This window comes from Dermacentor variabilis, chromosome 4 (genome assembly GCF_050947875.1).
Source record: "Dermacentor variabilis isolate Ectoservices chromosome 4, ASM5094787v1, whole genome shotgun sequence".
Lineage (NCBI taxonomy): Eukaryota > Metazoa > Arthropoda > Arachnida > Ixodida > Ixodidae > Dermacentor > Dermacentor variabilis.
This window is the reverse complement of record NC_134571.1, coordinates 126513225-126541156: the sequence shown is the minus strand read 5'-3', so window position 1 is coordinate 126541156 and position 27932 is coordinate 126513225. Positions and strand designations below refer to the sequence as shown.

The following is a 27932-nucleotide window of genomic DNA, read 5'->3' as shown; positions in this document are numbered from 1 at the left end:
CCGTCGCATTCCTGCCTTCCCCCTCCTCCTCCTCCTCCTCCTCCCAAAGCCGGGACTGTTATGATTACAGGGGAACCCCGCGCACGACTCTATCACGGGGCTGAGGCAAACAACCGCGCATGCGCCTTGCCTCCTCGGAGAGGCCTCGCGCGAGGGTCGACGGAGTGTCCCTCTGGAGACTCCGTCTGTCTACAGAAGTGGTCCAACACCCAACACTTCTGGGCCTCTGGCGCTATAGCTCGGTCCAGGCTCTGTCATTAGGAAGTGGGACCGCGGTGCTTGCCCGTCGCCCAATCCGGCCCACAGGTGTCGCCTCACGCCTCCCACGAGCGCCCTCTGTTGCGCTGGCGAGAAGAAACGGCGTGAAGAAGGAAACCGGCGCGTAGCGGGACAAAAAGGAAATGAAGGGAGTCGGCGCAATCTCGTGTATACGCCACCCACATGTAGCAGCCGCAGCTGCTGTTAGCCAATTTCGGGCGACGTACGCAAATCGTTTTACATTTCAATACCGCTGGGAGCGCTCGCCGAAAGGCGAATGCGCCCCGACATTGTATGCGTAAAAGAGAAGGCACAAGGGCGTAATACAGGTGCGTACGTTTCGTAGAGCTCCCCCCATCCCCTAAGGCGGAAAGGAAAAAAAAAAGAAAGCAAGCTCACCTGTGTTCTTTTCGCGTTTCCGGCGCGAGAAACGTTTGTTTTGTGAGGCCCCTTCCGTTAGGAGAAACAATTTCGCGCCGTGGGCGTGGGTGGTGTTTCTATGCTATACGTAGCTTGAGTCATCGCCCGACCGTAAAGCAATATAGCGGGTCAGAGCCGACACGACGAACCCGCGATTTCGGCGCCGTCAATTCGGTGTTGATGACTCTGTTGTTTGGTTGCCGACGCGGTTGGTTGATTGGAGACGTTTCCGAGAAAGGTGCGTTGCGAGGCGACGCCACGCGCGCGTGTGGAAGATACCCAGAGGCAGTAAACCGAGAAAAAAAAAAAACGAGCTCGCGTTATGCACGTTGCCTGAGACCAAGCTTCGGCCGTTTCCGGTGTCGACATCGGTAGAGTTGATACGTGTGTACGTGCGTGCGTGTGTGTGTGTGTGTAGACACAGTCGGAGCAGTCGTCAGGGGCCCGGTGGCGGTTTTCAGGTGGAGCGCAACGTGCGGGGCGTGTCCTTGCTTACCGCGCAGGCACACGATGATGGCTTCAGGCGAGGAGATAACGGCCCGGAACTTTCAGTCACAAATATATACGCAGCAGCGGCGTCGTCGTGTCGCGATGGGAGGAGAGATATTGTCGCGCCAGGGCACCGGATGGCGGTCGTTTGCGGCGGAATTCTGGTGGGCTGACTCGGAGAAGTCACGAACGGGTGAGAGTCCGTCCGCTCGCCCCTCTATAGCTTTCCAGCTGCCTTCTCCGTTCAGCGCGAAGTAAAAGTTGTAAAAGGAAACGGCCGGGAGAACACGTACACAGTCGTTGCCCCTGCATACAGTCCGTTTGTTTCTTCTACGTGGCAGGAAAAACGTGTTTGCAGAGCGATAACATCATATCGCAATATAACTGCGTCGTTCGTGTCCTGCAAAAAGAAAGGGGTGCGCGCTTGACACGAAACGTTTTGAGGGCCGGTCTCCGCGAGTCTGAACGCGTTTAACGTCGCGAGGTCCCGCGGTGCCAATTATCGCTACGCTAAAGTTTATCTCTGCCTCCGCGCCGCACGACCGTGTTAACGAGAGTTCGACGCCGTAAGTGATGACTTCATTTCAGAGCTGTAAATGTTTGTTGGGATACAGCAGGCAAGATAACGCTTCCATGCAGACAAATTCAGATAGATCTTCTACGACGTGTGCCTAGTTTTTTTTCTTTTTTATTACGCTTACGGAGCAATAAAAAAAAAAACTTCAGAATCGAAGTAATGTCATTTTCTCCTTAAAGGGAGGGAGCGTCATTCCATTCGGCAATATTACGTACCAGAACATAAACAACAGAGCATTAAAAACAATAGAAAGAAAGAGAAAGGATCAAGAAAATGAAACATTCACAAAAAATAATTCAAGATTATATATATATATATATATATATATATATATATATATATATATATATATATGTGTGTGTGTGTGTGTGTGTGTGTGTGTGTGTGTGTGTGTGTGTGTGTGTGTGTGTGTAAAGCGAGCATACGTGCGTGGAACGAGTTGTATAAGGCTTGTTACTTCGCCGTTTAACTACGCCAGGAATCAACTATGTAGGCGACCACGCACACCGTCGCTCCTGCCTAGTTTGTGCAGGAGCGTATATGCACTCGAACGATACTTAAATATACTGAACTCCGGCTCAACAGCTAGCGATGGCACCGGAAAACTATCGGCGCGCTGTTGTTTCAATTAACAGTGTGTGCGCACTCGTGGTGCATACGCTTACAAAGCCGCATCGCAAAGGAATAACGAACGCCACTCTGTCCTCCATAGAAGACCGCGCGTCCTCGCCATAGCACAGCGCTTATACGCTGACGACTCCCGACTATACAGGGCAATCGGTTTCGCTGAAGAGAAAAAAATAAAACACACACAGAGAACGCTCCGTTGATTACCCACTCGCGCGCGCGCCGACCCACGTGACGCATACACAAAGTGAAGGCCCCGGGCCCGACGCTTTTTTGCCGGAGCCACACAATGCCATGGTGGGAGGCCCAATGGACCGCGGCGCGCTTTCCTCTCCGACTCCGTAATTACTCGGCTCTGTTTATTGAATTACGTTCTGCCGCGGAATAATTGAGGGAGGAAAGAAGAAAAACGAGGAAAGAAAGCATAAGAATCGACAGCCGCGGTTAATGAGCGTTCGTTTCCGCGCCTGTTCTCCGTTCCCGCGATCGAGAGACAAAACGCGCGCCCGCTTCATCGTTTTCTTTTCCCTTTTTTTTTCTCCTTTTTTCTTCATTTTCTCACGCGTGCATAGATCGCAAAAGAGTCGTGTCCCCCCCCCCCCCCTGCTCCAACAGTCCCTTTCCACTGCCTATTAGCTCGCTCCAAGTGATGAGCAGAACAATAGAGTACAGCGGCAGTCCTCATTTTCTTTGTCAGTCCGCTAGAGACAAAAGCAGCTCACGTGAACATTTATAGGGAGCGTCAGCTCGACGTGTATACAGTCGCCTCCGGACATAACTGGAACAATATCGGATAGCTTATCAAACGAAACGCCTGGTTACCGGAGACGCGAGTTGCAGCAGCAACGATGGTGTCGAAACATCGTTGCGATTTGACCAATCGCATCAAGTTAGACAGGCTTTCGTGTTAAGCGGGGCTTCTCGTCCAAAAATAGAAAGGAAAAGGGAAGGATAGCAAGGCTGCGTGTCAGTGATTACGCTTACGTGGAAACTTTACACCATGCGGCTAAGCAGAATATATACAATTAGTTGCTGCAATAATAGCTCTGTGTCATCTCCAGTTAAGCTCTGCGCCACGAGAAGGCGCCACCAACCCCACCGTTCACGTTTACGCCTCCGGTAACATTGCGTTTGCGGACGAAGTAGAAGTCCCCGATGAAGACACATATCTGGCGGCGTAGCCTTTAACAACGCGGGCTATTAAGAAGGAAATAAAAATGCTTGGACAGGAAGATGGATGCCCTCCCCCCCCCCCCTCCTCCGCGCAATTAAAGTCTGCCAAACCATATAAGTATCCAGTAGCATCCGCAGAAGAAGCAAAAAGGAGCTCAAAGCGTGTTGGTTAAGTATGATGGAGGCTATAAGCGGGCGTTACAATTGCCGTATTACTGCATTGTCGAACTCCCCGTCGCGGAGCCGCTATCAGCAGCGTTGGTTGTTGCACCACGTAGCGTTCGCTGAACTATTGCTGAAACATTCCTGTTCGTCTGTTGATGTTTAAAGGTTTCCACAACGAAGTTATTTACGTGCTAGGAACGTTCTTGGGCCACGTGACTGTTCTTGACAGAAAAAAGAAATTGGATCAGGATAAAATTTCGAGGTGTGCACGTTCCGCAGTGAAAGGACAGGGCACTTCGAGAAGAAAAGAAAAAGAAAATAAGTTAGGTAAATACGCATGACTCCATAGTTCGGCGTAGATTAGGCGGACAGATATATCGAGGAAGCGGCGCTGTAATGCTCGCAGTCCGAGCACACTATATACTACATGCGTTGAAACTACTTGCTGCCTGCCTTCAACTTGGCAAGTACGAGATGTGCTCCAGGCAAGTAATTATTAGGCTAGTCGGGGGAAGTTTATTTATTACATATACACCAGAACATTGTCGTCTATCGCGCAAATAACGTGTTGAATAGGAGGAGCCGTGTTCTAACTTACATATAAGCGACGGTGACGTCAAACATTGCTTTTCGGTTTCGCTTAGGGCGCTAGCTACGCGGAAAGTAAGCCTTTGCGTTCTCCGCTGTAATCATTTCCCGCCGAGCAAACGCCAAGATGTGCTATAATCCCAGATGAGCAAAGAGTTTACATCAGCTTGTTTTAGAATCTGCCTTCGGTTGCCCGGAAACACGCTGGCAAGAACGCAAGTGCGTCAGGAGAGTAAGCGAGGGACGCTGGTTAAGAAAGGGAGGGGAGAGGGGGTCGCCGCGAATAAACGAGCAAAGCCACGACGACGGGCCGCGTGCGCACGCGGCAAGCAAAGCGCAGCGAACGGTTCAGGACGTCCCCCCCCCCCCCCCCCGAGGCTTCCTGGGCGAAGCCGCGACGGCAGATGAGCTTATTGCGCTGGGAATTAGCCGAGACCTCGCGCCGGGCAGCGCGCGCCCGCAGGCAGGCGGCTGACGTTAACGACGCTAACGATGCGCGCGCGTGCGAGCGTTAGTCGCTTACTCTCTTTCCTATAGCAACTCCGGGCGAACTCGTGGCGCGAAAACGCCGCGTACGACGACGACGACGACGACGGTCGAGAGTCGATTCGGTACAGCAGGGCTTTCGCTTCGGTTATACAACGTTTGCGCGCTCCCTCCTCCTCTTCCTCCGAGCCAGGGGTCTTCGGCAAAGGCCCGCGCTTGCGCCAGACTCTTACGGGGGCAGGGAATTGGGAAGGGCATAATTGAGGAGCACGGGCTGCAGTCGAGCGTCGGGGCCACGCAGGCGCGAGTCCACGCGCGGCGGCTGTCAGCTTCAGCCGACTAGTCCGCGCTCGATCGAACCGCGCGATTGCAGGCAGATGAAGCCGTCGAATTCGACTTAGCGGCTGCGACGACCCTCCGTACGACTGTTGAATTGACACTCGTGGCTTCAACACTATAATGACCCGTTTTCTGGAGGTGGCGTTTGCGTCGTATAGCAGACGGTGGGACAAAGGTATGCATACAGGTGCCCTATACTTTTTCACTTTGTCACCCGCTTTGCTCGCTTTTCTAGGCTGAATCAACAACTCGTCAAGTTCACTGCTCAAGTTCCTCCTTTCTTTTTTTCTTTTCTTCTTGTTTCTTTCTTTCCTTCTTGATGTAGCATTCGTCCGTACATTAGTAGGCTATGGCTTTCAAGTCCTGGAAAACTACATTTCTACGTTTTCTTCGTTCAGATCACCAAGCACAGCGCACGAAACTCTCTCCCGTCTCAAGTTCGAACGCGCTGCACAAGCACGTCAACTGTCTTCATTGCCTGCTGAAGTGCACAAATTTTCGGTCGCTACCACCAGGTGGGACATTAGCATATTCCGATTACATCTAAAATGCCGGTTGTCCGCTCGCCCGAACAAACACGAAAACTTCGCGGGGAGAGAAAGAAAGCGCCACTACAGAATATAAGCTGGGCAGCGCAATCAATAAGAACCATTACCTAGATACCTGAGGTGTGACGGGAACGGTGAGCATCGCTTTTCTTGTAATTTTACTGGACGGTGACAACAAAAGCGGCAAGTTAGGACAGAAATAAAAACAAATAAGGAGCATGCGCAATTAGGTTCTTGAAACGTCCAGCATCCACGCACTTCATTCGTCTTCCGTGTCAGAGAGAGAAAAAGAAAGAGCATGGTCGGAGCTTCACGCTTAATTGCCTTGCCGTGACTCTTGACAGATGGCTAAACAAAGTGTTCGTCGCGTCCTCTCCCCTCTCTCTCTCTGTATACGTGTATACGTTTGTGTGTGTGTGTGTGTGTGTGTGTGTGTGTGTGTGTGTGTGTGTGTGTGTGTGTGTGTGTGTGTGTGTGTGTGTGTGTGTGTGTGTGTGTGTGTGTGTGCGCGTGCGTGCGTGCGTGCGTGCGTGCGCATATCTCCCAGACCCCCCCCCCCCCCCCCCCGTCATTGCGGCGGCTCTACATATACGCGTCGCAACTTCTTCGCGCGACCATAATGCCAACGTGTGCGGAGGGGTGAGCGAGCGCGCTTTTCGACAAGAAGAATGACGTCATCAAAGTCATCAAGGCGCGAGTTCGTTCACACAATCACTCCTCCTTTACCGTCGCTTTCCGATCAGGCACGGACAATGCGGCTGGGTCGTACTATGGCTCACCGAAAAATGACGTCGCAATATATAGCCAGACGGCGAAATAAGAAAAAGACTGCTTGTTTCTGTAGCAGGCGTTCCTCTGTATTCATTGTGTGCATAAGAGACACCCCGTGGCTTTAGCCAGCCTACTCGTCGGCATCGAATAACCGAAAGCGAAATTTGCATTTTTAAACGATTAGCGCGGAGGTGAAAGAAACAAGAAAACGTGTCGGGCACGCAAATAAGACGCGTAGTCATATACTGTGCGCTTGAAATTGGAGGCACGAGGCAAAAGACAATATAGAAAAGGCGGTTCCGCAAGCTTACGTGCTTCTAATTGCATACGCAGAGTGCATTTGCGTCATTTCCTAATCAAGCTCCGAGCTCCTATCTTCCTCCTCTTCTTCGCGGTTGAGAACAAAGCGAGTTTTGCATACCTTAGGGACTGACAGAGACGGAGGTGTTTTTAAATGGACCAGCGCATATGGAACGATGCACAGAATAAACAATAAAGGGAAAAGAGACGGGGAAAACAGTCCGCCACCGCTTGCGCCGTCGAGCGATCTCCAGGCCCGATAGAGTCGCGAGGCCGCGACGTGCAAACACGCAGTAGCAGCAGCTGCTGCTGCTGGCTCGGGTGGAATGAAAAATGAATTCCGAACGCGCGTTCTCACGCGGATCCACCCTCTCTCGCGCTCTCTCTCCCCTCCTCCCCTACTGTCGAGTGTGTTTATGCATGATGACGCCGGTATACAGCGCTAACGCGGCGGCGATGACTACCGTTTGTGTGCTCGGTCGCAGGCAAACAGCGAGGACACGCATGGAGGACCGTCTTGCCCTCTTTCATATTTTCAGGTCGAGAGGTTGAAGAAGGAGAAGGGAGGGGGGTCAAAACGGAGGGTCAAGCGCCGCCGAGGCTTACTGCTTACGCTGTGGACTGTTTTCGTACGTACGAGCACTCTGCGTCCGACCAGCATGTTATACGTCGGGGCAAAACTTGCCATGCAAAGCTGCACGAGGAGGTACACGCGAAACTGTACGCTTCGTGCATGGAGAAGTTGTCCATATGTCGAATTGTGCGCCATGCACTGCGGTGGCTGTGGCGACCTGCTTCTGAGCACGTGGTAGCGGGTTCGACTCACGGGTCCGACGCGGTCGCGGGTTCGAGTAGAGCAGGCAGGCGGCAGTCGACGTGGTCGCGAGCGGAATGCCAGCTCGGCTCAACGCGCTCAAAAAACAGCCACGTAGTCGGAGATGTGCAATCGCGTGCACTGTACGGCATGCACAAGCCAGCAAAGCGGTCGAGGCTGTTTGCTGAAAACTTACCTTCGGGGTCTTGCCGGATTTCTTCTTTCCTAAGATCAATCTTGGACCTTGTGTACACTGCGGAGAGAAGAGGTGGAATCTCGACTAAATATATGCGTCACCAGCGAAAGGGATTTCGACTAGAGAGCTTTTTTTGATACCGCTGTTTATTCCGCAAGCGTCAGAAATGAATCTGCCGCAGGTTTTATGAGCACTGTCTGCAGGTTTCGATCGCTGTGTCGCCTTGCAATTTCAGCTGCGATCATTTAGAAAGGCCTTGAAATGGTATACTTTCTTTTTTAAATCCTAGTGTGTTGCTTTTAAATCTGAACAGCATATAGAGCCAAGTTGCGAAAGTTCACAGACCACTGCACTCCAATAGGAATGCAATCGCTTGCACAATTAAACATAAATGCCACAGTCAGTTTAGCAGCTCGTTTACTGGCGTCATTCAGCAGAGGGCATATCGATCGCATTCTATAGTGATCCTATGACTCCTGTTTTTTCACGACACCTTTAACAAGTGTACGGCCACCACGTTGCTATATTTAGAAGCTCTGCAACAAGAAACACGTGCAGTCTTTGTCGAAAGCTTTAAAACCACTCCGCTAGCGATGAAATCTGTCGCCACACTCTGTTGCATGGATCCTGCATTTAGGCCACGTCTGGCGCCCTGAGGCTCAAAAGAGCGAGCAGCAGCACTGTCATCGACAACGACAACTTCTGAGGTTTCGGTGGTGGCCGGTGATGTGGATGGTTCAGCCTGGCAAGCCATTGACCGGCAATGGACGATATGCGAAATTCCGTGAGCGAGCTTCCAAGCATATATTAAAGGAGTACTGATTATATTTCCGACCATTCATTTCGTGCGCTAAATGAAAGTCCTACATCTCTAAGCCATATTTAAAAGAAGCGACAAGCCTGAGATCGTTGTCAATAATTTGTTATAATAGTTTTTCTACCGCCGCTTTCGGTTTATAGGATACTGTGTCGTCATGTCACCACACAGTATATATGGGAAGGGCCTAGCGACATTTTGACACATACGCACTCTCTTGCTGGAACGTCTGCTATGCCGCTACATTGGACCTCACGATGAGCAGCAGCATACGAGACGACCGACCGAGTCGGAATGAATGTCAAAGACGGGATAAGATGGGAAGGAGCCCACGGACATCGTGCATGCGTCTGAGTGCTCCTTATATTGTCCCGTGTCTTAAGTGCTGCTTTTCAGTGACCATGAGCCATTCTCCTTGCCTGCCAGTCGATTCTTTCAATGGCGCGAGACCCGGTGTCTCGGTTAGGTCAAATTTGGCGTGTGGGGAAGTGCGCTTGCGGGTCTTTTTCGTATCGTCTACTGTAACAACCATGCCTCACTTCGATAATGAGGAACATGACAAAGTGTCGAGCAGACATGACTGGCCCTTGTAACGACGGATGTTCGCCAGGGACGCCGGTATATGCTTCCCGAAGGCCAGTCCCGTCGCGTGCGCTACGTGAGGTTTACTACTACTACTACTACTACTACTACTACTACTACTACTACTAATAATAATAATAATAATACTACTAATACTACTACTACTTCTACTACTGATGCTACTGCACCTGCATGCATCGTGCACGGTCGTTTCAGCTTACGTGTGTAGACGAGCGAGGCGACTACGGCGACTAGGACTAGAGTTGCGATGGCGACCAGCAGGGCGACGAGGCGGCTCCGCGACGAGGAGGACGATGAGCCGGGAAAGCGAAGCTTCCAGAAGCGGCACAGGGGCCTCTTCTTCAGCTTGGCCGAGGACGAGGAGTGCGCGGCGACCGCGGACCGGGGGCTGCCGGGCTCGTGGTGAGGGTGACCGCCCGGCAGTGGGGGCTTCAGATCGGCCTCCGTCGGGTAGCCCGCCTTGTCAACCTGCGAAGACCAGGGGGTACACACACACCTCAGTTGCCAGTCAGTCAATCAATCAATCAATCAATCAATCAATCAATCAATCAATCAATCAATCAATCAATCAATCAATCAATCAATCAATCCGCCGTGGTTGCTCAGTGGCTATGGTGCTTGGCTGCTCAGCACGAGGTCCCAGGATCGAATCCCGGCGATGGCGGCTTCATTCTGATGGAGGCGCAATGCGAAGATACCCGTGTACATAGACTTTAGGTGCATGTTAAAGAACCCCAGGTGTACAAAATTATTCCGGAGTCCACCACTACGGCGTGCCTTATAATCAGATCGTGGTTTTGGCGCGTGAAGCCCCATAATTTAATTAAGAATTAATTATTTTAATCAATCAAACCACTGATCAATCAATCAATCAATTTTACAAACACTCTGCTATGTATAGCGATACATAGCAGAGTGTGCGGAGAGTGGTCCCAATGCTGCGATACGAAGGAACCGGGGGATTCTGCATATCTCCCTGTTCCACGCGCTGCGTGACGAGACACGAAACATTGTGGCGGCAGAGACAACGAGGAAAGCCACAGGAAAGAACTAATATGGTCTGAAGAAGTAGAAGCCAATTATGTAAAAATGGTGGCCTGCTTCTAATTACCGGAACCCTTCCACAGACGCGCTCGAAACGAACATCTTTCTTTCTTTCGGCACCCTCATCTATAGAGCGGTGAAGCGGGCACAGCGACGGTCGTTCTCTCGGGCTAAGATCAATAGAAAAGGAAAAAGGGTCGCCGTGGTAATCGGTAATCCTCCTTGCGTGTTGGCCCCGGCGAAAGACATTGAGGGCCAGGTTCAACAGCTCGCCGCGAGGTTCTGCCTGCACTCGCACTATATAGCATTTCTCGCGAGTCTCGTTTTGCGGGCTGGCGGCGCCCGAGATTACACAGGTTTGTTAATAATGTATCCCCTTCTCCTTTTCTACTTTTGTTGTCGTTGGTATAATGTTCGAACGTACTTATAGCTCTGAAAAACCACGCGCACGCGACCTGGAAGATCTACTACAGTGCGGCCCCAGTGTTAACGGGAACACGTAAATATACGGAGCAAATGCGAATTTTTTTTTTCTTTCCCTGTTGCGAGCGATAGCCCTTCTTTGCGACAGGCGACTTGTGGTTGGAGGCGCTGGCGCCTTTCAAAACATTCGAGCAGTGCATTCACATAGCTTCAGCCGGCACTCGAAGCTAACGCACCAGCAAAGTGAAAGAAGAGCGTTCCCTTGTAGCGTTCCTTTAACGCGTTCCTTTTTGCAGCGTTCCCCCTAACAGCGAATAGCGCTGCGGGCGAAGTGCAGACAGCGCGCGGCCAAAGTCCAGCGGTCGTCAGAGTAAACGCGTCTTTCCCTGCGCCGGTGTACAGACACACTTCGACCGCCTGTCCGCCGTCCACGAAGCACGCAATGTTTTGGCGAGCGCGTCCGATGAGAAGATCTACGGGAGAGCGCGGGGTGCAAGGGATAAAGTGCCGCGTCGGAGGATTAGCGCAGAAGACACTCCCTCGCCGCGCGACGACGCCGGCGCTTCTGGTATGCGGCACTGAACCGCGCCCCCTTCGCTAATCCGCCCGGGCGGCGCCAGCGGGCGGAATCGCTCGCGATGCGACCTGTTCGGGCGCCTCGTACCGCGACGAAGGCGACCGAACGGATCTGTTTCCGCTCAGGTGCCAACGCCGCAGTGGCATCACGCGATCAGTTTCGCGGGTCACCTGCTATAAGCAGGTCTTCGTTGCGCCCCTCCCTCCCCAACTCCACCCTTGCAAATGTGTAATGTTAGCGATGGCCCGAGGTATCACGTAGCGTAGGATGATGCGAAACATTGTATAACGAAGCAGCTGAGACGCCGCGCGCGAGCGATGGAGCCATGGCCGCGTACATCAAGATAACTGTCATTATCCCGTTAAAGGGGATATCAAAAGGGAAACACAAAATCAGTTTGGGCTGATAAAGTGTTCTCCTAAGACTCTATCTTCGTACTAGAAGAAAAATTAAAGGCCAAAGTTGCATTTATTTTTCTTTTGTTTAATTTCACTCCGAAATCTCGGCGGCGTTACGTCAGTGCGACGCCATGGATTTCAAAGCACCTTCTCGTATTCTGGCGTAGTAAAAGCTCTCAAAACTTGCTAAGTTTAGTCTTTGAATCATTTAGGTACAGTGTATTCAGTCTTTGCCGACAAACAACTAACTATAGGCCCGAAGAGACCTCGTCGAAATCCGTGACGTCACGGCATGCTCGTGCGAGAACTTCAAGGCGGCGTCGCCACCTGCAGTCTTTCGTGTTTGTGCCTTTTCAGGCTTCATCAGACTGCATCAAACCAGGATCATCTTAAGTGACTTCTTTTGGTATATAGTATATGTAGAAGCATAATTTAATTACACAGGGGAACTTATTTCCTCCCTCTAGTTAGTGCTTCTTCACCGCCCATGCATGGCTGAAAAGGTGGCGTATACCGCCGTCAAGCTTACGTATCGAAGTCCTCCACACGGCCTTCGATTTTTTTGCCATGGCTCTTACGCGGTTGTCGCTGTTCCAATTACGATTTTCCCTTTGAAGGCAAGGACACCGAAACCCCTCGATCCTACACTTACACGCACCAGACCAAATAGCCATCCCATCTGCGAAAATACCTTTTTTTTCTCTCTCTCTCTCGATCAATCAACCGATGGTATCAACCGTCATTCATTCTAATTAACAGGCGGCTCCCCTGTAATTCAGTGGGGAACAAACCGCAACGACGAATATCGAACGGCGCAACGCATCTTACGATCGGAACGATAATTTATGCGACCGCTCGCGTGTCGCGGTGCGAACATCAAAAAACAGGGCCATTTACTGATCTCACCGAACGGAACTCCCGATTCAGTAAAGCTGAAGCACCGCAAATGGCGTATTAACGCAAAGGTCGTGTCGATTACGCTCTGCCACCAGCTAGCGTCGTGACTTTAGGAGAGAGCACGTTTCGCATTCTCATCATCGTTCGCGTTGTACAATCCTATCTCCATATCGGCGCTCAAGGCCTCAAGATGAAATGTCAATATTTGAGGCAATTTACACACAATATCTCGGATGTGACGGCGGCGCCTTTATAGGGTTGTGGCAGAAGCATATTTGTAGGCACGTGGAAAGCAAGCATTTGAATCCTTAACTATTTATGAAGACAGTATGTCCGTAGCCGAATGAATTCAACATGCGCCGCGGCGCGTCAATCAAAACGAGCGGACACAAAGACGACCACCACTACGAAAACAACACGCGTTTACGTTATCTACGAGCAGCATTCCGCATCACCCGTCAGACATTACTTCTCAATGACAGCACAATACGAAGCCGACGCTATATGCGCTGTGTATACAAGTGTCGTGCTCCGTACAACTAGTGTCACTGCTAGTACGCACTTGCTAAACAACAACGACACGACCGTGGTGGGCCGCTGCAGCGAGGCTGGCAACGCAGGTAGCATACGTTTGTGACTCTAACCTCACGTTACAACAAAGGCACCGCTGCCGAGCTCCTTGCCATTGCACGAAAAACCACCTGCCTTCGAAACGGGGTTCTGCGACTCATCGTAACGAGACGCGCGGTTCGCCGGCTATGACGGGGCTTCACGGTAAAGAAAAAAAGAAAAGAAAGACAAGACTTTCGGGCACACGCTGGCTAGATTCGGGCAGCCGCCAGCCTTTTTCACACACAACGCAAGTGACACCCGCACGCCCACCGCGCAGGACGTGCGACTCTCGCAATTAGTCGGATAGTCATCATCTTCTCTGAGAGAGAGAGAGAGAGAACAATCGCTTCTACTCGCAGCATCACTGCCACCCCCGCGCGCGTGTGCAACCGAACCCCGAGCTCTGCGCGCAGAAGAAACAGACTGCGCGGACGTCGAACTTCTCCTATTACCAGGCGCACGAACGTTCCGTATAGAAACGATTCATCTGAGGGGGCGGACGGGGTGTGCAGGAGGAGGAGGGCGAGAAACAGGCACACGACTTTAGCTGGCTAACTGCCACGCACACTCTGAGAGAAACAACCTGCCGGGCGACGCGTGATGGAAGACCGCCACTCCCCCACCTCCTCCTACCAACCACTTCCACCCCCACCCCCTTCGAAGGCAAGCAGACAGACAGACAGACAGTCGCATGCGATGCTGTTGATGCTGTAAATGCTGTTTCCCTGCTGCGCGCGTACGTCTGTCTGCGTATGCGACGGTGCGCGCGAATGTTCTGCGCGTGCGTCGACGCCGCAAACACACACACACACACACATCCCAGAAAAAAAATAATAAACGTCGAGCGCAGAAACAAAACAAAGCTCATCGGGGCTCGCGCCATTGAAAACTAAAGCCACGTTCTTTGTTTCCTGCAGTCACGGTGGAGGGAGGCAACGCTTGCACTCAGCCGCTGGTTTTGCGACGTCTTTGACGCGCTGCGGAATTAGACGCGCGGCAGCGGCGGCGCCGGATTGCGGCTCGAGGATCTCTTAGCGGTCTTGGAGCACCTGCGGCGAGGCGGCTGCTATTTCAAGCAGCGCGAGGGCCGACGGCGTCGTCGTCTCGAAGGGGAGAAGAAGGAAAGAGAGATGAAACCGTGGCTGGAGCCGATCGCAACCGAGGCGGCGGAGGGTGTCAGGGGCAGCGAGGGGGAGCTCCGGCGGATCGCTCGTGATGGATGATGACGTAACGGGTGTCGGATTTCAAGTTTCGCATTTCTCCTCCGATTGGTCGCTGCGCCCTCTCGGTTGAATGTGCCTCTGATTGGCGCTGGGCTAATGAAGAGCCTATTGCTGGGCTACCCGCAGGGGGCGGCAGCCGCCGTCTCCCCATCTCCACCCCACACACGCTTTTCCTACGCCTGCTCCGTCAATCGGTATGCGTTGATCCCTACTCTTTCTTTCTTCTTTCCCGTTCTTTCTCCTCCTAACCTCGACACCGCACGAGTGACTCGACGTCCTGTACGTACATCATAACAAGCGCATGCTCGTGAGTGCCGGCGTGTGACGAGGTGGAGGGAGACCAAAGAAGGCTGACTGCACCGTCTGGTACAGAAGCCGCACAGCAGCGCTTTTCGTGAACAGTGTTAGGCTATATAACTTTAACTTGCGCAGATTTGACTGACTCACTCCTTCTCGCATTGTACATGTACATTGAACATTGTACGCCTTCTTTTTCCCTCAAATACGCATTCAACATTGTTTCCTTGGTAAGTAGCCGAAGAGTGTGTTTTGTCGCTTTGCGACTGTCTGGCTCGTGTGAGGCGGCCGTATGCCGTTTCGCGGACGCAGCATGGCAGCCGGAAGCCGTTTCGCTCGACTACCCCCGCCGGTAACCCTTGCGCCTCCATTTCGAACGGCGACGCCACGGGACAAACAGATCGTTAAGTGGCCCGTACAGAAAGAAGGCTTCCTCCTGTGGCAAGTGCCTTGGTTCCCCCCGTGTTGAGATAAAAAAGTTTGCACGCGACTTGGGATAAGACTAACTACGTGTGACGGTTATAAACCGACCACTCCGCCGTGCGAACCGCTCGCTCCTGAAGCCGCGTCAATGTGTTAACGAGACTCCACAGTTAAATGATGTGTGCACAGCCCACTCCTCGCGTGACAGGACCTGCCGTCGTGACATGGTCCCCGTCACAGCCCAGACAACATCTCCGGTTCTTCGTTGCTCCAAAGTTTTAAATACTGAAGGGAACAACACTTCTTTTTCTCCTAGCTGTCTTCCTTACAGTTGCAAGCAGCTCAAACAAGACGCTCGCAAGAAGCTTATCGACACGGCAAACGCTATACTTGCGATGGGTGTGATTTTGAAGCAACCCTTGGAGTTGCGTCAAAACATCTTTTGACAAATGCTGCTTCGACGTGAAAGGGAGCCGTGAATTCTTTACTGTGCACGCCATCTTACGCTTAGGCGCACCGAAGAATCCGAAGAGGAGCACGTCGCATTGCGGGGCACTCGTCCGTCTCATCCACACATCCGCTCTATGCATGCCCAAAAGGCATGCATGCTGTGCCAAAAACGTAACGTTTGGCAACGGAGACTAAACGCGCTCTTCACGGTAGCACGCACGGCAAGCGCGGCGCGAATGATCTTACGCCATTTAGTTGCACGGAAAAACCTCAAACGCAAGAAAAGCTCGTGAAACGAGACGAAAGAGACCATGGGCCGCAACGTGTTTTGGATTTTCACGAATACTCTAAGTAACTTAGTCTAATCAACCTAACTGTATACCCTGCAGTCTGTAAAGAACACTCTCGCAAATTTTAGTGGAAAACGCAATACATATCCATTAAAGAAAACAATTAAATAAGGAAAATTCAATCACCCCGCGCGAACGCGAAGCTGTGACACTTCGCTCGAGGCCTTACACGATGCGTATACGCATCTTGTACTGCCGAATGTACACTCGCGATCTGCGAGTGTACAATGTGCACTCTCAGAACATACGAATGTACACACGCGTTCTGCGTCGCGACCGCTCTCGAAAACTCGCGCCGTGAAGCCATTATACCGAACTCATTTGTTTTTTTTTTTCCCTTTTTCGCAAATGCGTAATTACGGTATCCATTCCGTAGCCTCCGCCATCACCTCGTCCCGTTTTACGGTGCAACGAGAATTTCTCATTTTCTTCCATCCTTTACCCTCGGCCCGGTCTCGTTCCCACGCTCTTTCCTCAACCGCACGGTCATGCACCAGCCGGCGTAGTAAATATTTGTTTCCTCCCGCGGTATAACGCGACATGTTTTTTTTTTTTTTTTTGGCTCGTGCAGCGCGAGCTGTCGTCGTTCATTTCGGCCACAAGAGACTGTAGTATATACGTTCGTGCCGTGCGCAGACTCCGCCAAATGGAGTTGCCTCTTCACTTCTCCATAGCGCACGCTGAAAAGAGAGAGAGAGAGAGAGAGAGCAACCGGCATCACGTCCCGTCGAAATGGTTTTCTTCAAGTAAAAGAGAAGACGCGGAAAGACGGCAAGCAATCAGCGACCGAGGCCGTGCGGATGCCTTCTCGAAAGCGTCGTGGCGCGACCGAAACCCGGCAACTCTCTCGAGGCAATAATGAACGGCGAGGGAGAATCAAGAGGCTGCCGAGAAATAAGGCCCGGAGATTGCGCGCGAAGGCGCGCACACGCACAAGAGCATGAGTGCGTGTGTTTGTGTGCGCGCGCTTGTGGACATATATATATATATATATGGTCGCAGCACACACGTGTGAGCTCTTGGGAAAACGGGCGGCCCTGCCGTTTTGTTTTTTTCATCTCAGCTCTGACCTTTATGGCGTCGTAAAAGTTTTGCCTCTCCGTTCCTTGCCCGTCACTTCTCTCGTTCTCTCTCTCTCTCTCTCTGTTTCAACTCCGGAGAGAGTGAGTCGAATGTAATTCACTATAAATTACCGCGCGCGGGGGCAGCACAGCGTTCTCGGATAGCCCCGGCCGGAGGAAAGCTTAAAGACATCGCGCGGCCTCGCTCACCGACTGCTGCCTGGCAGGCAGGCTTTGCCGCAGAGGCGACGGCGACGCGGCGGCAATTCCTACCGCGGAGTTTTGGCGGGCCGCGGCGATTTTTTTTTTTTTTTATTCGCATCCTTTCCGCGGCTCTTTGCGCAGTTGCTCCCGTCTTCGTCAAAGCGCGCTTTCCCGAGTGGTGCGAGATGGTATTCGGTTCTGCACCACGTATATAAGCGCGCGTGGAGAGAGGTCGGATGGTCAAAGGCACGCGCGATCCCATAAATCCGCATCCTACAACCCGCTCAATGCTATACTACACCCACTCTACGCCACCCCCCTGTTGACCCCTCGCTCCAACTGACCCTCACCGCCCCTCCACCTCCCGACTTCAAGTCGAGCGTCGCCATTTTCGCTGCGCGGTCACCGCGCTGAGACGTCCTTATTAACTCCCCCCCCCCTTTTTTTTTTTTGGCGCACCCTTAATCAGTATGCGAAGCTCGTCCGCACACTCTTTCACCCTGGCCTATGCCTGTTTTCACGTTTTTATTTTCATTTACTCTTTGCTTCACGTTACGCTGCACGCTTCTAGCTCTGCTCGCTGACCGTTTATAAAGACGTCGTCGCTTTATCGAAAAAAGAAAGAGAAAAGGAGGCGATAGGGGCTGGCGTCGTAATGTCGCCTTCGCGAAAACATCGCTCCAGCCGGTCTCGCGATCTCTTTCAGCCTTCTTGCGTTGCGCGCGCGTCTATGTATCTTCCACGTGACCCAAGTCTCGGGCAAGCGCGTTTCGCATACAACGCTATACCCTCTCTCTCTCTCTCTCTCTCTCTCTCTCTCTCTCTCTCTCTCTCTTGAGATCTGCCCCTCATGCTCCCACTCTCAGCCCCAGTCGCGAGCTCTCACTTTCTCGCGTCCTACGAACTGTACAGGCAGCACGTGAGCTATGCGAGAGCGGCCGATACGGATCCTGTGCGCGGGACGGCTTTAGTACGCAATCGAACCACCTCGGGCGCACATCAAACAGGTTCGCGCGGAATTTTAGAACGAGCGCTCGTTGCGCGTAACATTTTATGTTCTCCGCTCGCAGCATTCGTCTTGTTCCCCTCCGCTCCGTTTCTTCCAGTTCGTAGGCGTCACTTCCGGCTGGCAAAAAAACGGGCACCCATGCTGCTCACGTCAGCGAAAGAGCAGGCTGTTTACACCGCAATCCCGAGTCACGAACTGGGACTCTTCCCACGGCATTTTCCTACTACGTGCAAGTTCGGCGTCTGCGATGCATTGAGCAAGCGTAATTATCGGGAGGCAGTATAACACTTGAAAGGATATCCCTCTGGTCTTGGCAGCTTCGTATTTCACCCTCGTATGCTCCGGCGACGGAATTCCTGCGCAGACGCTGTTTGATATAGCGCGGTTGATGGCACCGCAAGCTTCCTTTCGGTGCAGTTTACGAGAGCGTGTACCGAAGAAAAGGTTATCCCGGGGAAAACCAAGCGCTGGCAGCTTGTAGCGCACGCGCGGAATTTCAATCATTGCGTATTTCGGCAACCGTCGATGCGCACCCGCGCGCGAGGCCGTAAATGCACTGTGCCGAAACGCTGCAGATTTTTAGCGCAACAGCAGCAAGCTTTGCGTACGCGAGCGTGACTGAAAGCAGCCAAGTTGAGCATGTGTCGGAGGTGTCTGCAGGCACTGCAAGACATTCGGTTGTGACGGTTGAGCAAAATACTTCGTCGGGTAAACAGAGGACAGAACACTTCGTATAGCAACCGCAATATATATATATATATATATATATATATATATATATATATATATATATACGCACCCTTTCCAAGCCCACAATTTTGTCCGCGCAGCGTACACGATCGAAGAAAAGGGCGCACCACATTGATCCCTTATCTGCATAGGCTGCCTTGAAGGCTAGTGTTCTTGATATGAACGCCTGTAGGTTGAATGGAAGGAGAACAACAATTCATCTGTTGTGACGCTTTGTCCGCACCCACATCCTATATACATACGGGTATATACTTAAGTCTTGGTGCGTGTTAGTTGGGGCACCCTGTATATGCATATGTACGAAAACGGCCGGCGGTGAAGCCCGGCACGTACTATATCTCAGCACCGTCAGAATGCAACCGCCGCGGCCAGGATCGAACCCACAACCTCGCGTTCTGCAGTGTAACGCCTGTTGCGTTTCGCCTGCGACACGTGGTTTTGCCGGCGCGACTGCGGCGGGGCGGCAGACATTTTGGCCCGATCGTCGTCGCCGCAACACTCATCGCCAGGTGTTTCCAGGCGCGACTGCGGCGATGCGACCGCCTAGGGATCATCCTCGCATTCCAGTCATTGTGCCCGAAACAGGCGATGCCAAAGCAGGGATCTCATTCCAGTCATTGTGCCCGAAACAGGCGATGCCAAAGCAGGGATCTCGTTCCAGTCATTGTGCCCGAAACAGGCGATGCCAAAGCAGGGACCATCCTCTCATTACAGTCATTGTGTCCGACCGGCAGCGCCACGACAGGGTGCTACGAGATCGTGCTCGACATGGTGCTACGGCATCGCTACGACAGTGTGCGTCACCATTAGCCCATTGTACATTCACGTGCTCGTCTTTTGAGGGGTTCCTTCTTGCCCTCAACTGCGAGAGTATAAAAACAGCTGCCCCCGGACGCCAAAAAGAGGGCTCCGATTTCTTCTGTTGAGTGAAGTGCTCTCCCGTCTCTCTACTACGGTCAAACCTGACCGCCAACTCTTTGCGATGTTAAAATAAACAAGTTGTTTCGTTGTTACCAGTCGACTCATGCTTTGCCGGGACCTTCGGATGCTTCCAGTTGTACCCCAGGCCGCCAGGCCAACGCTACCCTTGGGGCTTGCGACCCAGGTACAACCACGGGCGTCAGCGCCGAGTTCCCAACAGATCGTACCAGCAGTCGGATCCAAACATCTGGTTGCCAGCGGTGAGATCGCCTCCGACTTCAAACATCTGTCTGCCAGCGGTGAGATCACGACAACGGAGGCCAGCAGCGAAGAGATGCAGTTGACTGTATGCTGAGCAGCTCAACGACGATCCGGGAGCAGTGCAACGAGCCCTGTGTGACGACTGGTTGCCTGCAGCGGAACGACTGCGCGGAATTCCTGCCTGCGAGGTTTGGTGAGTGCGGGACTTTCTTCTTCTGAGCTTTGCCAGGCTTTTGTTAGTGTTAGAAACAGAGCTGGTAATTGTGGTTGTCGTTGCTGCCGGGTTAGTTGCGGCAAGACAATAGTAAGCAGTAGAGAAAGCAGCATTCAGAGCAGCCATGGATTTGAAGTCGTTGCGCAAACCGAAATTGTTGGAGCTTGCAAGAGAGTTGGGTCTGGATGTCTCAGACAAACTAAGAAAACCGGAACTGATAAAGGCTATTCTTGAGTTAGAGGCTGAGGATGACGAGCTGTCGGAATGCCTTGAGACCATTGAAGAGAGAGAGACTGCAAAAAGACAGGAGCGCGAACTTAAAGAGCAAAAAGAAAAAGAAGAGCGCGAACTTAAAGAACAGAAAGAAAAAGAAGAGCGTGAACGTAAAGAACAGAAAGAAAAAGAAGAGCGTGAACGTAAAGAACAGAAAGAGCGAGAGCAACAAGAGCGTGACCGTCAACACGCTTTGGAAATGAAGCGTCTTGAGGTAGAGATGGAACGCGCTCGTAATGGAAGTCAGGCACACGGTGCAGGAGAACGCGTATTGTTCAAAATGACGGACCTGATGCGGCCGTTTAAGCTTGGAGAGGACATTGGTTTGTTCCTGGTTAACTTTGAGCGAACGTGCGAGAAGCAGGGGTTCTCTCGGGAAACGTGGCCACAGCGCTTGCTCACTTTGTTACCCGGCGAGGCGGCCGACGTAGTCGCTCGCTTGGATAGAGAGGAGGCAGAGGATTTCGACACAGTGAAATCGAGTCTTCTAAAAAAGTACCGGCTGTCTGCGGAGGCGTTCCGTCGGAAGTTTCGGGAAAATGAGAAAGGCAGAAGTGAGTCATATACAGAGTTTGCGTATAGGCTTATGTCGAACATGCAGGAGTGGCTCAAAGAGGAGAAAGCGTTTGGTGACCACGATAAAGTTCTGCAGTGTTTCGGGCTAGAACAGTTTTATAGTCGGTTACCGGAGAACGTGCGATACTGGGTCTTGGATAGGCCAGACGTGAGTACGGTGGCTAGAGCCGCTGAGCTAGCCGAGGAGTTTGTGACGCGTCGAGCTCGCGGAGCTAAGGACGGTCAAAAGGGTGAATTTGGCTCGAAGTTTGAGAGGCCGAAGTTCACGCCCATGAGATTAAAAGGGGACACGCGTAGGGAGGATGCGAGTGAAAGCAGTCCGACCAAACGTAAAGAGACGGCGGCAGCCAAACGCAGGAAGCGGTTCGAGATGAGGCGAGCGCGCGTTTGTTATACGTGCCAGAAGCCGGGTCACTTTTCGGCGCAGTGTCCGGAAACAACACCAAAAGTTGTGTTTTTTTCAATAGGCAGCACTGACGAGAACATGAAGCTTCTCGAGCCTTACATGCGAGACCTCCTCGTAAACGGGAAAGAGTGCCGAGTGCTTCGCGATTCCGCAGCTACGATGGATGTAGTTCACCCGTCTTACGTAGAACCCCATATGTTCACGGGCGAGTGCGCATGGATCAAGCAAGCCGTGGAAGCTCATAGCGTGTGTCTGCCGGTAGCAAAAGTGCTTATTGAAGGACCTTTCGGAGCGCTTGAGACAGAGGCGGCAGTGTCATCTATGCTGCCACCCCAGTACCCGTACCTATTTTCAAACAGGTCCGATCACCTCCTGCGCGAGAAGGGGCTTTTGTTTGGTGAAGCTAGTGTTCAGGCCTTAACCAGATCGAAGGTTCGGGAGCTCGCTGCAAAGGCGGTAGTTGCGGGGCCGACGTTATCAAACAACGAAAAAGGGTCAGAGGCGCAGCAAGCTGATATTCCGAGCACGCCCGAACTGAATAAACTTGAGTCTGTAACGTTAAAGGCGCCAGATACTGGAGAGGAAACGCCCGACGCGGGAAAGTTAGAAGAGCTATCTACTGATTTGCTCATCGCGCCTACGTCAGACGGACTTGATAGGTTGCTAAAAGTCAGCCGGACGGCTTTGATAGCCGAGCAAAAAAAGGATGGCAGCCTGGAAAACGTGCGCTGCAATGTCAAAGAAGGTATCGCCAGGAAAACTGCGCGTTTTGTGGAAAGGGGTGGAGTCCTGTACCGGAAGTATCTAGACCGCCGAGGAGTGGAGTTCGATCAGCTGGTCGTGCCTCAATGCTATCGTCAGGATCTGTTGCGCTTGTCGCACGGGGGTTCGTGGTCCGGACACCTAGGAGTTAAGAAAACTAAGGACCGTCTCTTGCAAGAGTACTATTGGCCAGGGTGTTTTCGGGACGCAGACCATTTCGTGAGGACATGTGACACTTGTCAGCGGGTGGGCAAACCAGGGGACAAATCGAGGGCGCCGTTGAAATTGGTACCTATCATTACGGAGCCTTTTAGACGGCTCGTTATTGATACAGTGGGACCTCTGCCGGTAACAGCCACGGGGTACAGACACATTTTGACTGTGATCTGCCCAGCGACAAAGTTCCCTGAAGCAGTGCCGCTTAAAGAACTCAGCTCAGTTGAGATAGTTAATGCACTACTGTCCATATTTGCGCGAGTTGGTTTCCCTGCGGAAATCCAATCAGATCAGGGCACAGTGTTTACTAGCGCTTTGACGACAACTTTTCTCGAAAGGTGTGGGGTAAAGCTGTTACACAGCTCAGTGTACCACCCACAGTCGAATTCCGTTGAGAAGCTCCACTCCGTCATGAAGCGCGTGTTGAGAGCCTTGTGTTTTGAACATCAAACTGACTGGGAGCTGTGTCTGCCTGGGGTGATGTTTGCTTTAAGGACCGCGCCGCATGCAGCTACGGGGTTTTCGCCAGCTGAACTGGTGTACGGTCGCTCGCTTCGATCTCCGCTTCGCATGCTTCGAGAATCATGGGAAGGTAGGGGCGACGACCCAGTCGTGGTGGAGTACGTGCTTAAGCTCCTCGAACGCTTAAGAAGGGCACAGGAGTTGTCAGGTGAAGCAATGGCAAAGGCCCAGCAGAGGGCCAAGGTTTATTATGATCGGACAGCCAGGGCCCGTCGTTTTGAGGTTGGCGATGAGGTCATGATATTGCGCACATCGCTAAACAACAAACTAGACGTGCAGTGGGAGGGCCCAGCACGAATTGTTCAGAAACTGTCGGACGTTAACTACGTGGTAAGTCTGCCAGGAAAGCGGAAAGCACAGCAAGTTTACCACTGTAATCTGCTCAAACCTTATAGACAACGGGAAGCAGTGGTGTGCATGATGATAAACGTTCCTGAAGAGCTTCCAGTCGAGCTTCCAGGACTAGGCTCAGTGACGAACAGGGAAGACACCGGTCAAGTCATTAGTGACCTTATCAGTAAAGCACCGCTGTCGCCCGAGCAGAAAACCGAACTACACCAGCTATTACAAGAGTTTCAAGGTCTGTTCTCTGAGAGGCCTGGTAGGACTTCTGTACTTACTCATGATATAGAACTTACCTCCACAGAGCCAGTACGATCCAAGGCGTATCGGGTGTCACCCCGCCAGAGCGATATTATGGAGGCTGAGGTAAAGAAAATGCTACAGCTCGGTGTTATTGAGGCAGGTGAGAGTGATTATACCTCCCCTTTGATTTTAGTTGAGGTACCGGGCAAGGAACCTCGTCCTTGCGTCGACTACCGCAGGCTTAATTCCATCACTAAGGATCAAATTTATCCGATCCCTAACATCGAGGAGCGCCTTGAGAAAGTTAGTAGCGCTCAGTTTATTTCCACCCTAGATCTTGTCAGGGGTTATTGGCAGGTTCCACTTACAGAAGAGGCTAGTAGGTATGCGGCGTTCATTTCACCAATGGGAACATTCCGTCCTAAAGTGTTGAGTTTTGGTTTGAAGAACGCGCCATACTGTTTTTCAAGTCTCATGGATAAAGTGTTGCGGGGACAGCAAGAATTCGCTTTACCGTATCTAGACGACGTAGCGATATTCTCCGCATCCTGGTCTGAGCATATGGCACACTTGCGGGCAGTGCTAACCCGCCTGCGCGAAGCGGGCTTGACAGTCAAGGCTCCTAAGTGCCAGATAGCACAGGCCGAGGTTGTCTACCTCGGTCACGTGATTGGTCAGGGTCGTCGCCGCCCCTCTGAAATAAAAGTGGCCGCTGTGCGAGACTTTCCGCAACCGCGCACCAAGACCGATATTCGGTCGTTCTTGGGTGTCGCCGGCTACTATCAGAGGTACATCCCTAGGTACTCTGATATCGCGGCTCCCCTGACGGATGCTCTAAGAAAGACAGAGCCTCAAACAGTCGTCTGGGACGAGACCAAGGAAAGAGCTTTTAGCGCCCTAAAGAGTGCCCTAACAAGCCAGCCTGTGCTACGATCGCCAGACTATACAAAAGGGTTCATTGTTCAGTGCGATGCTAGTGAGCGAGGCATGGGCGTTGTACTGTGCCAACGGGAAAATGGAGAAGTAGAACACCCCGTCCTGTATGCTAGTCGTAAGCTGACCAGTCGTGAGCAGGCGTATAGCGCCACCGAGAAAGAGTGTGCATGTCTCGTGTGGGCCGTTCAGAAATTGTCATGCTATCTAGCCGGCTCGAGGTTTATCATTGAGACGGATCACTGCCCTCTCCAATGGCTGCAGACCATCTCTCCCAAAAATGGCCGCCTCCTGCGCTGGAGCCTCGCTTTACAACAATATTCCTTTGAGGTGCGTTACAAAAAGGGGAGTCTCAACGGTAACGCCGATGGCTTAAGTCGAAGCCCCTAACGTAGGAATCAGCCTCAAAATTGTTTGTTACTGATGTTTTCTTCCTGAGGCAGGATTTTTTTTTTAACATATTGCTTTTGTTTAGTGTTTCAAAGTGATGATATGCTTTCTAGTGCAATTTTTCAATTTGTGGACGCGTTCTGAGTGATGCTAGACTACTGTAAGGAACTAGGCAGTGGTATAAAAAGGGGAAAGAGCCTGGCAGGGCTTAGTGAGGGTTGTGCCGTGCTTGCTGACTGAGCGGTTGAGTTTCAGCGTAGTTCTAACGCTTGCCGGGAACGAGAACAAAAATGTGAACTCTCCCGAAGTCACTTTGCAGTGTCCCGTGCGAACCTGAACAAGAGAACGAGGCCTTCTCTGTGCGCTGCGCTCAAGAAACGTCGAGGGACGCCCGTCTTCGGTTATGAGCATCATCGAGCGACATCCCTCCGGACAGCGGATGCAGTCCCCTGTCCATCGGGATCTCCTTCCCCCGGCGGGGCGGTCTGTTGCGTTTCGCCTGCGACACGTGGTTTTGCCGGCGCGACTGCGGCGGGGCGGCAGACATTTTGGCCCGATCGTCGTCGCCGCAACACTCATCGCCAGGTGTTTCCAGGCGCGACTGCGGCGATGCGACCGCCTAGGGATCATCCTCGCATTCCAGTCATTGTGCCCGAAACAGGCGATGCCAAAGCAGGGATCTCGTTCCAGTCATTGTGCCCGAAACAGGCGATGCCAAAGCAGGGACCATCCTCTCATTACAGTCATTGTGTCCGACCGGCAGCGCCACGACAGGGTGCTACGAGATCGTGCTCGACATGGTGCTACGGCATCGCTACGACAGTGTGCGTCACCATTAGCCCATTGTACATTCACGTGCTCGTCTTTTGAGGGGTTCCTTCTTGCCCTCAACTGCGAGAGTATAAAAACAGCTGCCCCCGGACGCCAAAAAGAGGGCTCCGATTTCTTCTGTTGAGTGAAGTGCTCTCCCGTCTCTCTACTACGGTCAAACCTGACCGCCAACTCTTTGCGATGTTAAAATAAACAAGTTGTTTCGTTGTTACCAGTCGACTCATGCTTTGCCGGGACCTTCGGATGCTTCCAGTTGTACCCCAGGCCGCCAGGCCAACGCTACCCTTGGGGCTTGCGACCCAGGTACAACCACGGGCGTCAGCGCCGAGTTCCCAACAGATCGTACCAGCAGTCCGATCCAAACACGCCATACACAGCCAGTGAGTTACGGCGGCGGATGTCTCATCGGCTACATGATCACTTGATGCAAGAACCGCGCCGCAGATGCTCTTCGGATATGTCGTTCGTTCGTACAGATATTGCAGTAGCACGAGTGTTTCGTTTTGAGCTGCCACAACCCGCGGTCCAGAAACAAACGAAACAACATAACTGCCGGTAATCAACAACGGCCAGACACACATATTGCCCCTTTCCCATTCACGCCTTTATGGGCTACCCCAGTTTTTCTTAGTTCCACACACGAATGCAGAGCACATTGCGCAGCCAGTATACCTATATGGCACAGCTGTACGTTCGGTCTCGCGGTGTCCTCATGCGCTCTGAGAGCGCGCAGATACGTGGCGCTTCCCCTCTCCCTCGCAGTGACCCTCATCCTCCCTCACAGGACTGTGAACGTTGTTGGCGTACGCATATAGGGGCAGTGAATGACGTCACGCGAAAGGAAACAGAGGTGAGTAATTGCATGACACTATGAAGCGTCGGGAGGGGTCATGCATATTGGTTGAAGTACACGCTAGCGTATAGTGGGAGATCCTTTCCTCCTCACCCACCTTCGTCCTCAGCGCGGTCGGCTTGTCTCCCCGCGGCGAAGTTCGCAGGCCGTAATTTGTCTCTCCTGCGAGACCCCCGCGTTGTCAAGTCGTCAACGCGCGCGCGCGCCGGCGGCAAGCAGACGCGGCTTTGGAGAACACACGCCAAGCGCAGGCGACGGCAGAAGCGCCCCGAAAATGGCTGCAATAAGAAGAGAAAGATGGCGGGCGGTGGGAGGGAGAGCGGCGGCCATTTATGCCCCACCGCGTTGACAGCTTGATGCCTCCCTGACGCGCAGGCTTAGACGGCGGCGTGCCATTAGCAGCCCAATGCTTAGCTCGAAAAGAAGCGTAAGCAAGGCGAGGAAACGAGATCATGACGAAAGAAAAAAGAAGCGCTCGCGGTTTCCCCTCCGCACCTCGCGACGTCGGCAGACCTTTTTTCGGGGACGACGTTTTGACTTGGACAAGGAGAACAACCGCAGCAGTGGCGTGGGAGAAAAAAAAAAGCAAATCTGTGCGCGCGGTATGGAACGGGAACGAGGGGGCAAAACAAAAGAAGGTTAGACGAGACCATGCTGAGAGGTATGTATAAACTATACAGCCGGAGAAAAGACCCGAGGGGAGGGACTCGCGTGTTGAGGAAACGCTCTTAGTGGAATTGGACTGAAAGGATAATAGGGGGTCCCGACTAGAGAAGGAGAGTAAGGGAAGACGCGCCGAGGGTGCGGTCTAATGATTGGTTTGATTTAATTTGCCCCTACGCTGGGAAGTGGGGAGGGAAGGGGAGGGCAGGCAGTCGAGCGCGCACTTTGGAGATGAGAGAACAAGAATGTCAGGAACCGGCGGCAATAAAAGCGGCCCGCGGAGAGACGGGTGTTCTTGTGGTTTTGCCCGAAGCATACGCGCTTGCGTTTGTGTGTGTGTGCGTGTGTGTAGTATATAGCACAACTTCGCGCTCGCGTTGGGCTACGCCGCGCTGCCGTAAGTAACGCGCCTCGGCTGAGTACCACGCTGCCTAACTCCTGCTGCATCCCAACATTGCTACGCGTTACGTTACGCATTTCAATATCAACTCCTCCTTTTCTTTATTACGTTTTATGTAGAGATGCTCTCGTTTCCTCCCTTCGTTTGTGAAGTTCTTTTAAGTATAATTTCTTCCGTTTCTTCTTTATTCCATTCCTTTCTCTATCCTCTTTTTCCGTCCTCCTTGCAACGTTTTCA

General features: G+C 52.3%; 1 protein-coding gene across 7 annotated transcripts in view; it reads right to left on the bottom strand.

The window, feature by feature from the left end:
• LOC142579726 (uncharacterized) overlaps positions 1 to 27932 on the bottom strand; it is a 460731-nt gene that overhangs the window by 37428 nt on the left and 395371 nt on the right. For all 7 annotated transcript variants that reach the window (XM_075690223.1, XM_075690224.1, XM_075690225.1 and 4 more), the window contains 2 exons: positions 9372 to 9639; positions 7752 to 7808 (listed from right to left, as the gene is read on the bottom strand). In XM_075690223.1, coding sequence (XP_075546338.1) covers positions 7752 to 7808; positions 9372 to 9639 — 325 coding nt within the window. The remainder of the gene's footprint in view (positions 1 to 7751; positions 7809 to 9371; positions 9640 to 27932) is intronic.